We start from the raw sequence: 15,271 nt of genomic DNA on the forward strand, positions 1-15,271 counted from the left end.
TAATCATCCAACTCAGTATCCCGTACCTGCCTTCTCTCCATACCCCCTGATCCCTTTAGCCACAAGGGCCACATCTAACTCCCTCTTAAATATAGCCAATGATCTGCCCTCAACTACCCTCTGTGGCAGAGAATTCCACAGATTCACCACTCTGTGTGAAAAATGTTTTTCTCATCTCGGTCTTAAAGGATTTCCCCCTTATCCTTAAGCTGTGACCCCTTGTCCTGGACTTCCCCAACATCGGGAACAATCTTCCTGCATCTAGCCTGTCCAACCCCTTAAGAATTTTGTAAGTTTCTATAAGATCCCCCCTCAATCTTCTAAATTCTAGCGAGTACAAGCCAAGTCTATCCAGTCTTTCTTCATATGGAAGTCCTGACATCCCAGGAATCAGTCTGGTGAGCCTTCTCTGTACTCCCTCTATGGCAAGAATGTCCTTCCTCAGATTAGGAGGCCAAAACTGTACGCAATACTCCAGGTGTGGTCTCACCAAGACCCTGTACAACTGCAGTAGAACCTCCCTGCTCCTGTACTCAAATCCTTTTGCTATGAATGCTAACATACCATTCGCCTTTTTCACTGCCTGCTGCACCTGCATGCCTACTTTTAATGACCTACAAACCTGCATGTATTCGAAATGCGGCAGGAAACCAGAGCTCCCGGACACAAAACCCACGCTGTAATAGGGAGAATGTGCAAACTTTATAGGGACAGGCACCCGTAGTCGGGATGGAACTCGGGTCTCTGGTGCTGTAAGGCAGCAAATCTACCACTGCACCACCGTACCAATTGGTAGAACTGAAACTTCTACAGAGTGATAAAAGTGCTGGAATAACCCGGCCAGTCAGGCAGCAGCTCCAGAGAAGGTGGACAGGTAATGACTTGGGTCGGGACTCTTCCACAGACTGCAGTCATGGAGCTAGTGGTGTTCTGTCTGAGTGAAATGCATTCCATTGCAAAGTGCTGCATGGCACATTTTATCCCCATCCTGAGCGTGATGAATGCCGATGAGAATAAATGACCGGGTCGACACTTGACGTCACTGGGCCCGTTTAGAAGGACGAGGGAGGATCCCATGGGAGACCCCTTCCACCCCAGCAACGGACTGTTCCAGCTGCTACGGTCAGGCAAACGCCTCCGTTGCCATGCTGTGAGAACGGAGAGGTTGAGAAGGAGTTTCTTCCCAGAGGCCGTTAAGACTGTAAACTCCTATCCCACCAGGGACTAACTTTACTGAAGGTACACAAAATTGCTGGGGAAACTCAGCGGGTGCAGCAGCATCTATGGAGCGAAGGAAATAGGCAACGTTTCGGCCCGAAACCTCGCCTATTTCCTTCGCTCCATAGATGCTGCTGCACCCGCTGAGTTTCCCCAGCAATTTTGTGTACCTTCGATATTCCAGCATCTGCAGTTCCCTTTTGAACACTAACTTTTCTGAAGCATTTTAGTTTTTTTTTTTTTATTTATTTTTTTTTTTATTTTAATTTTTTCCTTTTTCCTTCCGCCCACAATAGGTAATATGTAAAAGAATATGTGATTCTGTTCCATACTGTTTGTAGTTTGGTGTTTGTTTGTTTTTTTGCACAAAGTCCGCGAGCATTGCCACTTTTCATTTCACTGCACATCTCGCATGTGTATGTGACGAATAAACTTGACTTGACTTGAAACTTACCGAACGGTGAAAGGCGTGGATAGAGTGGATGTGGAGAGGATGCTTCCACTGGTGGGAGAGTCTAGGACCAGAGGTCACAGCTTCAGATTAAAAGGGTGTACCACTAGGAAGGAGATGAGGAGGAATTTCTTCAGTCAGAGGGTGGTGAATCTGCAGAATTCATTGCTACGGAGGCCAAGTTCGTGGATAATTTTAAGATTGACAGATCCTTGATTTGTACGGGTGTCAGGGGTTATGGGGAGAAGGCAGGAGAATGGGGTTTTAGGAGAGAGAGAGAGATAGATCAGCCATGATTGAATGGCAGAGTAGACTTGATGAGCCGAATGGCCCAATTTTGCTCCTATTACTTATGACCTTGTGATCTCTGGAGAAAAAGGACTGGTGGCTTTTCGGGTCGGGACCTTCTTTCAGATGGGGTGGGGGGAACTGGAGGTAGGTAAAGGCCAGAACAAAGCAGGGCCGGCAACAGATGACCAAGGTGGAGCCCATAATGGTGCATTGTTGGCTGGGAAAGGGGTGATAACGAAGGGATACGAGGATGCGAACTGTGGAACTAGTAGGATATTTAGGGTGGGTGATGGAGGGGGGGGGGGGGGGGGGGGGGGATTGAGAGTTGGGAAATTTGAAATTAGAAAAGTAAATATTTATACGGCTGAGCTGTAAGCTACCCAAGCTAAATATGAGGTGTTCCTCCAATTTGCATGTGGCCTCACTATAAGCCTGAGGGACAACTTTTTTCCACACAGAGGGCAGTGGTATATGGAACAAGCTGCCAGTGGTGAAATCTGAGGCTGGTACTTCAACAATATTTAAAAGATATTTGGACAGATACACGGACAGGAAAAGTTTAGAGGGTTATGGATCAAATGCGGGCAGGTGGGACTAGTGTAGATGGGGCATCTTGGTCCACCTGGGCAAGTTGTGCTGATGGGCTTGTTTCCATGGTAGACAAAAATGCTGGAGAAACTCAGCGGGTGCAGCAGCATCTATGGAGCGAAGGAAATAGGCAACGTTTCGGGCCGAAACGTTGCCTATTTCCTTCGATCCATAGATGCTGCTGCACCCGCTGAGTTTCTCCAGCATTTTCGTCTACCTTCGATTTTCCAGCATCTGCAGTTCCTTCTTAAACGACTTGTTTCCATGCTGTGTGATTCTCTGACTACACTTCAATTTACTTTAGAGCGGAAACAGGCCCCTCAGCCCGCCAAGCCCGCGCCGACCAGCGATCCCCGCACACTTACACTATCCTACTCGCACTAGGGGACAATTTACAATCGTACCAAGTCGATTAACTGACGGACCTGCACGGTCTGGGAGAAAACCGGAGATCCCGAAGGAAGTCCCAGGCAGGTCACGGGGAGAACGTACAAAATCCGTGCAGGTCTTGTACCTTTCCCGTGGAAGGGAATGCATTAGAAGCTCATCTGGTCTCCCTATCCCATTTTGAAGTGGTTAAGGGCCTTTCCCACCAGCATGCGTATGCATGCGTCTAGCGCGACCAAACGTGGTGGCTTGAGGCGTACGGCCTCGCGGGGCCGGTCCCACTTCCAACCGCGGAGCCGTCTGGAGTTGTGCGGGGCTGGTCCTGACATCATACTCACCAATCAGCTGGGCAGGAGGCGGGCCGACTGAATTTGGACATCGCACGGCGTCGGGCGATGACGTCATCACGCAACGACACGCCGGGCGGTGACGTCATCGCTCAACGCCACACGCTAGGCGTACGGCGTCGAGACGCTGCGTAGGCCTCAATGCGGCTGCGGGCCGACAGGCCGTTGTCGCGCGGGATTTCTGAACGCGGTCAGTTTTTCGGAGCCCTGCGCGATGTCGGGACCAGCTCCGCACAACTCCATACGGCTCCGGCGATCGAAGTGGGACCGGCCCCCGCGAGGCCGTACGGCTCAAGCGACCACGTTAGGTCGTGCTTGCCGCATGGAGTCGCATGCTCGTGGGACAGGCCCTTTAGGGTGACTGCAATGTCTTTTTTTTTTAAAAGGAAACACTGGTTCTAAATGTGCTTCGGTTTTCTCTCTCTTTATTTAAACAGAAGCTGTTAAATGGATTGCATTGCTATCCCCAAGCAATGGGAAACACGACTCTGGTTTAAACATGGAAACATAGAAAATAGTTGCAGGAGTAGGCCATTCGGCCCTCCGAGCCAGCACTGCCAATCAATATGATCATGGCTGATCATCCAAAATCAGTACCCCGTTCCTGCTTTCTCCCCATATCCCTTGATTCTGTTAGCCCTAAGAGCCAAATCTGACTCTCTCTTGAAAACATCCAGTGAATTGGTCTCCACTGCCCTGTACGGGATGGTGCATCTTTCCAGTTAACCCTTTAGTCTGGGATTATGTTCAAACAGTGGAGCAGCTGATAGAGCTGCTGCCTCACAGCACCACAGGCCCGGGTTCCATCCTGACCTCTGGTGCTGTCTGTGTGGAGTTTCCACGCTCTCCCCGTGACCGCCTGGGCTTCCTCCGGCTGCTCCGGTTTCCTCCCACATCTGGACGACATGCGGTTTTGTAGGTTAATCCGCCTATGTTAATTGCCCCTTGAGTGTAGATAGGGTGAGCATAGAAATAGTGTGTGAACGGGTGATCAATGGTCGGCATGGACTTGATGGGCTGAAGGTAGACACAAAGACACTGAGTTACTCCAGCATTTTGTGTCTACCTGTAGATGGGACATGTTGGCCATTGTGGGCAAGTTGGGGCGCAGGGCCTGTTTCCATGCTCATTTCTTTGTTTGGTGGGGGCCGAAGGGCCTGTTTCTGTGCTGTATCTCTAAACTAGACGTAACTAGACCGCATGTGCTTGGGCCAAACTGATAATGGACAATCTATCCTCAAAACATTCACAGGCCCAGCGCCACCTCTGGTTGTAATGGGCAAAATGAATAATTAGGCATGAATAATTCATGAATAATTCATATATAATGAATAATGTGCGGCTCGGTGGCGCAGCGGTAGAGCTACTGCCTTATAGCGCCAGAGACTGGGGTTCGATCCTGACGACTGGTGCTTGTCTGTACGGAGTTTGCATGTTTTTCCCATCACATGCGTAGGTGTTATGGGCCTGTTCTACTTGCCGATTTTTTTAAAGGCAACTGCCATAGTCGTAGCAGGTCGCCAAAAATACGGTGACAACCTACGCCATCCTGGCGACAACCTACGACGGCACCTACGTCGGGAGAAGTCGAGCTGCGCTCATTGGCGTCAGACCCACTGTCGCCAAAACATTTTTCAACATGGTGAAAATTCAGCGGCGACCAGAAAGACGCTTCCACTTTTTGCGCGACTGAGGAGACGACTCCCGGTGACCACCGGCGAATAGTTGCCTAAAAAATCGCCTAAGTGGGACAGGCCCTTTAGTGTGCGGGGATCGCTGGTTGTCGTGGGCCCGAAAGGCCTGTTTCCGTGCTGTGTCTCTAAACTGAACTAACTTAAACCACAAAGCAGTGACAATGGAACTCGATCAATCATCGGGCAAGCTTGTTTATTGGTATATTTACACTTGCACAATCTTTCCTGCAGGAAAAGGAAAGCTCTTCCTCATCTGATCAGACTACGCAGGTAAGTGTGCCTTTGCAATGTTGACCTTATCAATTTAGATATCTTCCTGTAGTTTAGATATCTTCCTGTAGTCCTACTTGCCTTTCCAGAAACACTGAAGCTCTCTCTTGAAAGCATCCAGAGTACCTGCCTCCACCGCCCTCTGAGGCAGAGAATTCCACAGACTCACCACTCTCTGTAAGGAAAAAGTGTTTCCTCATCTCCGTTCTAAATGGCTTACCCCTTATTCTTAAACTGTGGCCCCTGGTTCTGGACCCCCCCCAACATCGGGAACATGTTTCCTGCCTCTAGCGTGTCCAAAGCCTTAACAATCTTATATGTTTCAATGAGTTCCCCCTCATCCTTCTAAACTCCAGAGTGTACAAGCCCAGCTGCTCCATTCTCTCAGCATATGACAGTCCCGCCATCCCAGGAATTAACCTTGTAAACCTACGCTGCACTCCCTCAATAGCAAGAATGTCCTTCCTCAAATTAGGGGACCAAAACTGCACACAATACTCCAGGTGTGGTCTCACTAGGGCTCTGTACAACTGCAGAAGGACCTCTTTGCTCCTGTATTCGACTCCTCTTGTTATAAAGGCCAACATGCCATTCACTTTCTTCACTGCCTGCTGTACCTGCATGCTTACTTTCATAGGATAATGGAGTCTCTCAGCACGGAAAGAGGGCTTCAGCCCAACTCGCCCTCGCTGAACAAGATGTACCGTGAAAGCTGGTCCTATTTCCCCATGCCAGGCCCACATCTCCCTAAACCTTTCCTATCCACGTGCCTGTCCAAGTCATCACACAGTGTGGCGACAGGCACTTTGGCCCAGCTTGCCCACACTGACCAACATGCCCCATCTACACTGGTCCCACCTGCCCCCATTTGGCCCATATCCCACAAAATCCATCCTAACCATGTACCTGTCCAAATGTTTCTTAATTGTTGTGATAGTCCCTGCCTCTCAACTACCTCCTCCGGCAGCTCGTTCCATACACCCAACCACCCTTTATGTAAAAAATAAGTCACCATTCATGTTCCTATTAAATTTGATCCCCCTTCAACCGATGTCCTCTGGTTTTCGATTTCCCCTTCTCTGGGAAAAAAACTCTGTGTGTCTACCCGATCTATTCCTCTCATGATTTTGTACATCTCTATACGATCACCCCTCATCCTCCTCCGAGTCCCAGCCTGTTCAACCTGCTCAACCTCTCTCCCTGTAGCTCAGGCCCTAGAGTCATTGCAATATTCTCGTAAATCTTGTCCGTACTCTTTCTGACTTAACGACATCCCAAGTTACTGCAGACACTCTGAGTTACTGCAGCAATTTGTGACTTTTTTTTTGTAAAGAATTTGAAAAAAATGTCTTTTAAATCTTGTTACAGTACGTGCCTCAACCACTTCCTCTTGCAGCTCGTAACGCATGCCCACCCTCTGTGTGGAATGCTTGCCGCATGAGTCCCTAGTAAAATCTTTCCCCCCCCCCCCCCCACCCACCTTAAACCTATTTCCAGTAGCTCTTGATTCACCTACTCTGGGTAAAAAGTGCATTCAACGTATCTATTCCCCTCATGATCCTTTACACTTCTATAAGGGTTACCCCCACCAGCCATCTGCATTAGAACAGAGAAAAGTCCCAGCCTGCCTAACCTTTTAGAAACATAGAAAATAGGTGCAGGAGTGGGCCCTTCAAGCCAGCACCCGCCATTCCATATGATCATGGCTGATCATCCAAAATCAGTACCCCGTTCCTGCTTTGTCCTGGGATGGCAGGACTTTCATATGAAGAAAGACTGGATAGACTCTGCTTGTACTCGCTAAAATTTAGAAGATTGAGGGGGGATCTTATAGAAACTTACAAAATTCTTAAGGGGTTGGCCAGGCTAGATGCAGGAAGATTGTTCCCGATGTTGGGGAAGTCCAGAACAAGGGGTCACAGTTTAAGGGTAAGGGGGAAGTCTTTTAGGACCGAGATGAGGAAAACTTTTTTCACACAGAGAGTGGTGAATCTCTGGAATTCTCTGCCGCAGAAGGTAGTTGAGGCCAGTTCATTGGCTATATTTAAGAGGGAGTTAGATGTGGCCCTTGTGGCTAAAGGGATCAGGGGGTATGGAGAGACGGCAGGTACAGGATACTGAGTTGGATGATCAGCCATGATCATATCGAATGGCGGTGCAGGCTCGAAGGGCCGAATGGCCTACTCCTGCACCTATTTTCTATGTTTCTAAACCTGTGTGGGTTTTTGGAGTGTGGAGCTCTGAAACCCGAAACGTCACCTTTTCCCTTCCTTCGGTGTAAACCTGCACCTGCAGTTCCTTCCTGCATTAAAGTTTGAAGTGTGCGTGTGTGTGTGTATGTCTACTCTCGTTGACCCCCTGGGTGATCTGATTCCCCCCCCCCCCCGCCCCCCACCCCCCCCCCCCGTTCCTCCCTTGCCTTTCATCCTCTCCACGTCTCTGCTTCAGTTTGGTAAAATGTTTTTTCTCACACATTTTCTTTTTTTTCTCTCTCTCTCTCTCTCTCTCTCTCTCTCCCCCCCCCCCCCCCCCCCCCCCCCCCCCCTCACCACCGAAGGATATAGCAGATGTGTTGTCGGACCTCTCCCTCGAAGTGGCCCCCGCGGACTCCACCGAGGCGCAAGACCGACGCCGGTGGGAAGAAGGAAACGTTGACTATATGGGCCGGGACGCTTTCGTCAACATTCAGAGGAAGTTGGACCAGTTTCTGAAGTAGTGCGTCAGATGTCAATGAGCGCTCTTCAGCGAAAGTGTTGTGATGGGTTTTTTTGCGTATATATATATATTACTGTGAATGGCAGCTTATTTGTGGCAAATTTAATGTTGCCCGTTTGGTATTACACTGTAAATAGATTTTTGTTCCGGGTGAAATTTTTTTTTTTTTTTACATTCATTAGTGGTATTAAAAAGAAATCTTTATAGATCAGTTGATTGTATTTTCCAAGACGTGGTGTTCTCCAATGTGGGGGGTTGATGTGCTCTGAAATATTAAATAACCAATGGTTTTGTTACCAAAGTTCATGAGTTCATTAGTTAGAGGAGCAGAATTAGGCCATTCGGCCCATCTAGTTGACATCTATCTTTCCCTCTCGACAGGGGCGGAAATCCCAGGGGGGGTCAGGGGGGACATGTTCCCCGCCCGGTTTTGAGAGGTGGGGGATGACCCCCCCCCCCCCCCCATTTTTTTGTAATCCGGATTTTAAAACCCGATGAAATCTCCGCTTTCCGCGGGACCATGGGGGTGGGACTGCTGATCGAGGACGCCGATTGGACGAGAGAGACGTCGGTCAGCAGGCAATGGGGGCGGGACATGACGATTCAGCGCGATGATTGGAGGAGGGAGGTGTCGGTCAGAGGCGGAGGTGGGGGGGGGGGGGGGGTGGGACTGAGGATAGAGCGCGGTGATTGGAGGAGGGAGTCGTCCTGGTGGGGCAAAGATCAGAGTGGAGCTTGAATTGCATGCCCAGGTCAAGCGAAAAACACTCGGCAGCCCTGGACACAGACCTGCGCCTCATCCGCGGCCAGGATCGATCCCGGGTCTCCTGCGCTGCAATCGCTGCCTCACCGCCACTGGACCGTCCCCACCCGAGTGCCCCCGTCTCCCCCCCACCCCCCCCCCCACGCCCAGGGGTGGCCAGAGACGTCGGGAGTCAGACGGGTGCGGTGCCCCCAGGCCCACAGCCAGCGCTAAACCCAGCTCAACTCTGCCTGCCAACGAGGGCCCAGGTTTACAGCCAGCGTGGAGAAGCAGCGTTAGCTCCACGGCTCCGGACTGGTGTCCCATCAGTCCAGGCAGGGCTGTAGGTTAACCCGGCGATACAGGCAGAGTTGAGCTGCATTTAGCGCTGCTTCTCCAAGCTGGCTGTGGGCCTTGCGCGATTTTTTCGGCGACTGCTGCCACCCGTCACTAATTACCATCCATAGGGCCCACGGCTGAAGCCTCGCGCATGTGTGTGTGTGAGTGTGAGCATGCGCGCGCGGCTGACAAGAAATTTTGTCCCCCGGTCCCCACCATGTTTTGATAGCGATTTCCGTGCCTGCCTCTCGACCCTCTCATTTCTCCCCATTACCCCTGACACCCTTGTTAATCGTACATCTTTGCCTCAACAACGCCCAATGACTTGGCCTCCGCAGCCGTCTGTGGCAATGAATTCCACAACAGGGAAGATATTATACACCAGGTGTACAATGCGGTGGTGGAGTTGCAGCCTTACAGCACCTGCAGCGCCGGAGACCCGGGTTCGATCCTGACTATGGGTGCTGTCTGTACGGAGTTTGTACGTTCTCCCCCTGACCACGTGCGTTTTCTCCCACACTACAAAGACATGCAGGTATGTAGGTTAATTGGCCCAGTGTATGTGTAAATTGCCCCTCATTATCGGCAGTCACTCGAAACGTGTATGACTGTCCTCTTATGGACTCCTGTGCGTGACTTTGTTTAACGTGGGGAGACTGGTGCACAGACAGCCACCCCACGGCCCTTGACAGATCTGGGTCAGGATCCAGTGGCATGGAGTCCAAGATGACCGGAGACCATTTTCTGCTCGGGGACGTCTCTTAGCGGCTCGTAACGCTAACGGCAGGTACTCGAGAAACGCGGTAAACTCGTGAAGACTCTTGAAGATTTTTCAACGTTGAAAAATGTCCACGAGAGCCCCGAGTACCTACGAGCGGCTATTACCGTAACTCTCCGAGTTTGAGTCAGGGGAAACTCGGGAGAACTCTTGAATGAGCTCGTACAGTGGGACAGGCCCTTTCCACTATCCTACACACACTAGGATTAACCAACAAACCCGTACGTCTTTGGGGTGTGGGGGGGAAACCCGAAAATCTCGAAGAAAACCCAAGCTGGTCACGGGGAGAAACGTACGAACTCCGTACCGACAAGCACCCGTAGTCGGGATCGAACCCGGGTGTCTGGCGCTGTAAAGCAACAACACCAACGCTGCGCCACCGTGCGGCAGTTGCCAAACTGGGCCGTGATGCGACCAGTCAGCTCTGCCAAAGATAAGTCACAAAAAGCTGGAGTAACTCAGCGGGACGGGCAGCATCTCTGGAGAGAAGGAATGGGTGACGTTTCGGGTCGAGACTCTTCTTCAGACTGAGAGTCGGGGGAGAGGGAAACCAGAGACGTGAAATGGTACGTAGAACAAATTAATGAACGCTATGCAAAAGGACAAATCAAAGCCAGCAACGATGACCAAGGAAAGGTGGAGCCCACATTGGCCCATTGTTGGCTGTGGGGAAGGTGATAACGAGTGATACAAATTCAGGAGGACGGCAGTGAAACTAAGGTGCGGGAGGGACGGAGATAGAGGGGATGCAAGGGTTATCTGGTTACAGAAATCAATATTCATGACTTCTCCAATTTCAGGTAGTCCCTGCTTTCTCCCTCCTTCCCCTCCCCTTCCCAGCTCTCCCACAGCCCACTGTCTCCGCCTCTTCCTTTCTTCTTCCCATCCCCTCCCCCACCTCCACATCAATCTGAAGAAGGGTCTTGACCCGAAACGTCACCTATTCCTTCGTTCCATAGATGCTGCCTCACCTGCTGAGTTACTCCAGCATTTTTGTCTGCCTTCAATATTCATTCTGATGGGTTGTAAGCTGGCCATCTACTACCGTACACCTGTAGAGGTCTGGTTGCAGCTGAGGTAATCTATAAACAAATTCATATTAACCGTGGGGCATTAATTTTGAAACATCCAGTCGTAAGAGGTAGGAATCGCTGGTGTGTTCAGCATTTGATCGAAACTTATGCCTGCAGGTCTGGTTACATTTTAGTGAAACAGTCGGCTTCTCAACCACAGCTGGTAGTTACACTTCCCGATTTCAATGTTTATTCCAGAGTTTGTTTCAGTCAGCTGAATTCAAGGTTCATGTGTTTGGTTCAGAACTACAGCTTCCTGGATTGCCACAGTGCTCCCATTGTGAGCTCAGAATCAAAAGGCAAACTGCTGGAGAAACTCAGCGGTTCGAACGATACTAAAGATTTCACATTAGAATGATGTTCATTCCGCTGCTTGTATGCTGCCCGAGCGGAAACGTTGAGACGCTGTTCCTCCAATTTGCGTGTAGCCTCACTCTGGCAATGGAGGAGGCCCAGGACAGAAAGGTTAGTACGGGAAGAAAAGTTGAAATATTGGCAACTGGGCCTTGGCGTAAATGTTCAATGAAATGGTCGCCGTGTCTACGTTTGGTCTCGACAATAGGTGCAGGAGTAGGCCATTCGGTCCTTCCAGTCAGCACCGCCATGCACTGTGATCATGGCTGATCATCCACAATCAGTACCTGCCCCCGTTCCTACCTACTCCCCATATCACTTGACTCCACTATCTTTAAGAGCCCTCTCTAACTCTCTCTTGAAAGCATCTAGAGAATTGGCCTCCACTGCCTTCTGAGGCAGAGAATTCCACAGACTCACAACTGTCTAGGTGAAAAGGTTTTTCCTCATCTCCGCTCTAAATGGCCTACCCCTTATTCTTAAACGGTGGCCCCTGGTTCTGGACTTCCCCAACATCGGGAACATGTTTCCTGCCTCTAGCGTGTCCAATCCCTTAATAATCTTATGTTTCCATGAGACTCCCTCTCATCCTAAATTCCAGTATATACAAGCCCAGTCACTCCATTCTTTCAACATATGACAGTCCCGCCATCCTGGGAATTAACCTCGTGAACCTATGCTGCACTCCCTCAATAGCAAGAATGTCATTCCTGAAATCGGGAACACCGGATGCAGTAGATGAAGTTACAGGAGGAACATGTGAACCTTGGTCTCACTTGAAAGGACTGTTGGGGTCCCTGGATGGAGTCGAGGGAAGAGGTTTTTTATTTTACTTTGGAGATCCAGCTCGGAAACAGGCTCTTCGGTCCACTGAATCCACACTGACCAGCAATCCCCGCACACTAACGCTACCCTGCACACACTAGGAACAATTTACTTTTATACCAAGCCAATTAACCTACAAACCTGTATGTCTTTGGAGTGTGGGAGGAAACAAAAGATCTCGGAGAAAACCCACACAGTCACGCTGCCGCCCTTTATAACAGGTGTTAAGGACAGGTGTTGCAACTCCAGCGGTTGCAGGGGAAAGTACCTGGGGAGGGGGTGGTTCGGGTGGGAAAGGATGAGTGGGCCAAGGAGTTGCGGAGGGAACGGTCCCTGCAAAAGTGGAAAGGGCTGGAGACGGGAAGATGTGGCTGGTGGTGAGATCCCGCTGGAGGTGAAGGAAATGTCGTTGGATCATGTGTTGGATACGGAGGCTGGCGGGTGAAAGGTGAGGACCAGGGGGACTCTTTCATTGTCAATTACAATTTACAGTATGAACATTGAATTCTCCAATTTTAAGTAATTTCACTCTCTTCCACCCTCTTCCCCCCCCAACCGCCCCCCACCCCCCAATTCCGCCACTGTATTTGTTCTACCAGTTATACAGTTCGTCAGATTGTACCCCTCTTGAGATCACACCTTCTCTCGCCAACAATGGGCCTACCGAGGCACCTCCCTGACTGAAGTCATTTGTTGCTACCCCTGATTGATTTTTTTTAGAATTTAAGATATAGAAACATAGAAACATAGAAAATAGGTGCAGGAGGAGGCCATTCGGCCCTTCGAGCCAGCACCGCCATTCATTGTGATCATGGCTGATCGTCCCCTATCAATAACCCGTGCCTGCCTTCTCCCCATATCCCTTGATTCCACTAGACCCTAGAACTCTATCTAACTCTGTAATTGCCCGATAACAGCTGGGAAGAAACTGCCCTTGAATCTGGAGGTGTGCGTTTTCACATTCTATGCCTTTCACCCGATGGGAGAGGGGAGACGAGGGAGTCTGCAGGAGGGTCCCCAACCCAAAATGTCGTCTGTCCATCCCCTCAACAGATGCTGCCTCACCCACTGAGTACCTCTAGCACTTGGTGTGTTGTGCTGAAGATTCCTGCCTTGTTCGATTGTTCTTGGGAGTGTGGGAGGCTGGCGGGTGATCATATAGCAACATAGAAACATAGAAAATAGGTGCAGGAGGAGGCCATTCGGCCCTTCAAGCCAGCACCGCCATTCATTGTGATCATGGCTGATCGTCCCCTATCAATAACCCGTGCCTGCCTTCTCCCCATATCCCTTGATTCCACTAGCCCCCTAAACCTCTATCCAACTCTCTCTTAAATCCATCCAGTGACTTGGCCTCCACTGGCCTCTGTGGCAGGGAATTCCATAAATTCACAACTCTCTGGGTGAAAATGTTTTTTCTCACCTCAGTCTTAAATGACCTCCCCTTTATTCTAATACTGTGGCCCCTGGTTCTGGACTCGCCCAACATTGGGAGCATTTTCCTGCATCTAACTTGTCCAGTCCTTTTATAATTTTATATGTTTCTATAAGATCCCCCTCATCCCTCTAAACTCCAGTGAATACAAGCCTAGTCTTTTCAATCTTTCCTCATATGACAGTCCCGCCATCCCAGGGATCAATCTCGTGAACCTACGCTGGTTCACGCTGGTTCGCGAGATACAGCATGGAAACAGACCCTTCAGCCCACCAAGTCGGCACCACGCAGCGATTACCTCGCACGCTATCCTACACGCACTGGAGACAATTTACAATTAACAGCAGCCAATTAACCTACTAACCGGTCGTGTGGGAGGGAACTGGAACACCTGGAGAAAGCCCACGCAGGTCATGGAGAGAACGTGCAAACTCCGTACAGACAGCACCCGAGGTCAGGATCAAACCCGGGTCTCTGGTGCTGTGAGGCAGCAACTGCATGACCCGCTGAGTTACTCCAGCACTCGGTGTCCTTTCTTGTATCTGCACAGTCACTGACAAGGGAACTAGAGATTGGAGGTGTGATCGGGCGCAATCACTGCCCAGTGTTCGATGAGCATACGATGAGCGTTTGTCGCCACTGGGCCTGTACTTGCTGTAGTTTAGAAGGATTAGGAGGGACCCAATTGAAACGTACAGAATAGTGAAAGGCTTGGACAGAATGGATGTTGAGAGTAGCCAAAAATGCTGGAGAAACTCAGCGGGTGCAGCAGCATCTATGGAGTGAAGGAAATAGGCAACGTTGTCTATTTCCTTCGCTCCATGCAAAGAGTTGAACAATCTCCACTATAGGAAATAGGCAACGTTTCGGGCCGAAACCCTTCCGGGTTTCGGCCCGAAACGTTGCCTATTTCCTTCGCTCCATAGATGCTGCTGCACCCGCTGAGTTTCTCCAGCATTTTTGGCTACCTTCGATTTTTCAGCATCTGCAGTTCCTTCTTAAACACATGGATGTTGAGAGGTTTTTCCACTAGTGGGAGAGTCTAGGACCAGAGGTCATAGCCTCAGAATTAAAGGACATTCTTTTGGGAAGGTGATGAGGAGGAATTTCTTTAGTCTGAGTGTGTTGAATCTGTGGAATTATTTGCCACAGGAGGCTGTGGAGGCCAAGTCAATAGATATTTTTAATAGACAATAGACAACAGGTGCAGGAGTAGGCCATTCGGCCTTTCGAGCCAGCAACGCCATTCAATGTGATCATGGCTGATCATCCCCAATCAGTACCCCGTTCCTGCCTTCTCCCCATATCCCCTGACTCCACTATTTTTAAGAGCTCTATCCTGCTCTCTCCTGAAAGTATCCAGAAAACCGGCCTCCACCGCCCTCTGAGGCAGAAAATTCCACAGACTCACAACTCTCTTTGTGAAAAAGTATTTCCTCATCTTCGTTCTAAATGGCTTACCCCTTAAGGCAGAGATAGGTAGATTTGTGATTAGTACGGGTGTCTGGGGTTTTGGGGAGAAGGCAGGAGAATGGGGTTAGGAGGGAGAGAGATGGATCAGCCATGATTGAATGGTGGAGTAGTAAACACTGCCCAGTCCATCATCGGCTCTGACCTCTCTTCCACCGAGGGGATCTATCGCAGTCGCTGCCTCAAAAAGGCTGGCAGTATCATCAAGGACCCACACCATCCTGGCCACACACTCATCTCCCTGCTACCTTCAGGTAGAAGGTACAGGAACCTGAAGACTGTGACGACCAGGTT

The 15,271-nt window shown here is 50.1% G+C and overlaps 1 protein-coding gene across 2 annotated transcripts in view; it reads left to right on the plus strand.

Annotated features, from left to right (window-relative positions):
- The window catches only part of gyg2 (glycogenin 2), a 117,194-nt gene extending 109,022 nt beyond the window's left edge, over window positions 1–8,172 (plus strand). For both annotated transcript variants that reach the window (XM_033023352.1, XM_033023353.1), the window contains 2 exons: window positions 5,208–5,246; window positions 7,804–8,172. In XM_033023352.1, coding sequence (XP_032879243.1) covers window positions 5,208–5,246; window positions 7,804–7,962 — 198 coding nt within the window. In that variant the 3' untranslated portion in view covers window positions 7,963–8,172. The remainder of the gene's footprint in view (window positions 1–5,207; window positions 5,247–7,803) is intronic.
- Window positions 8,173–15,271: the final 7,099 nt, after the last annotated feature.

The sequence above is a fragment of the Amblyraja radiata genome, chromosome 6, assembly GCF_010909765.2.
Source record: "Amblyraja radiata isolate CabotCenter1 chromosome 6, sAmbRad1.1.pri, whole genome shotgun sequence".
Lineage (NCBI taxonomy): Eukaryota > Metazoa > Chordata > Chondrichthyes > Rajiformes > Rajidae > Amblyraja > Amblyraja radiata.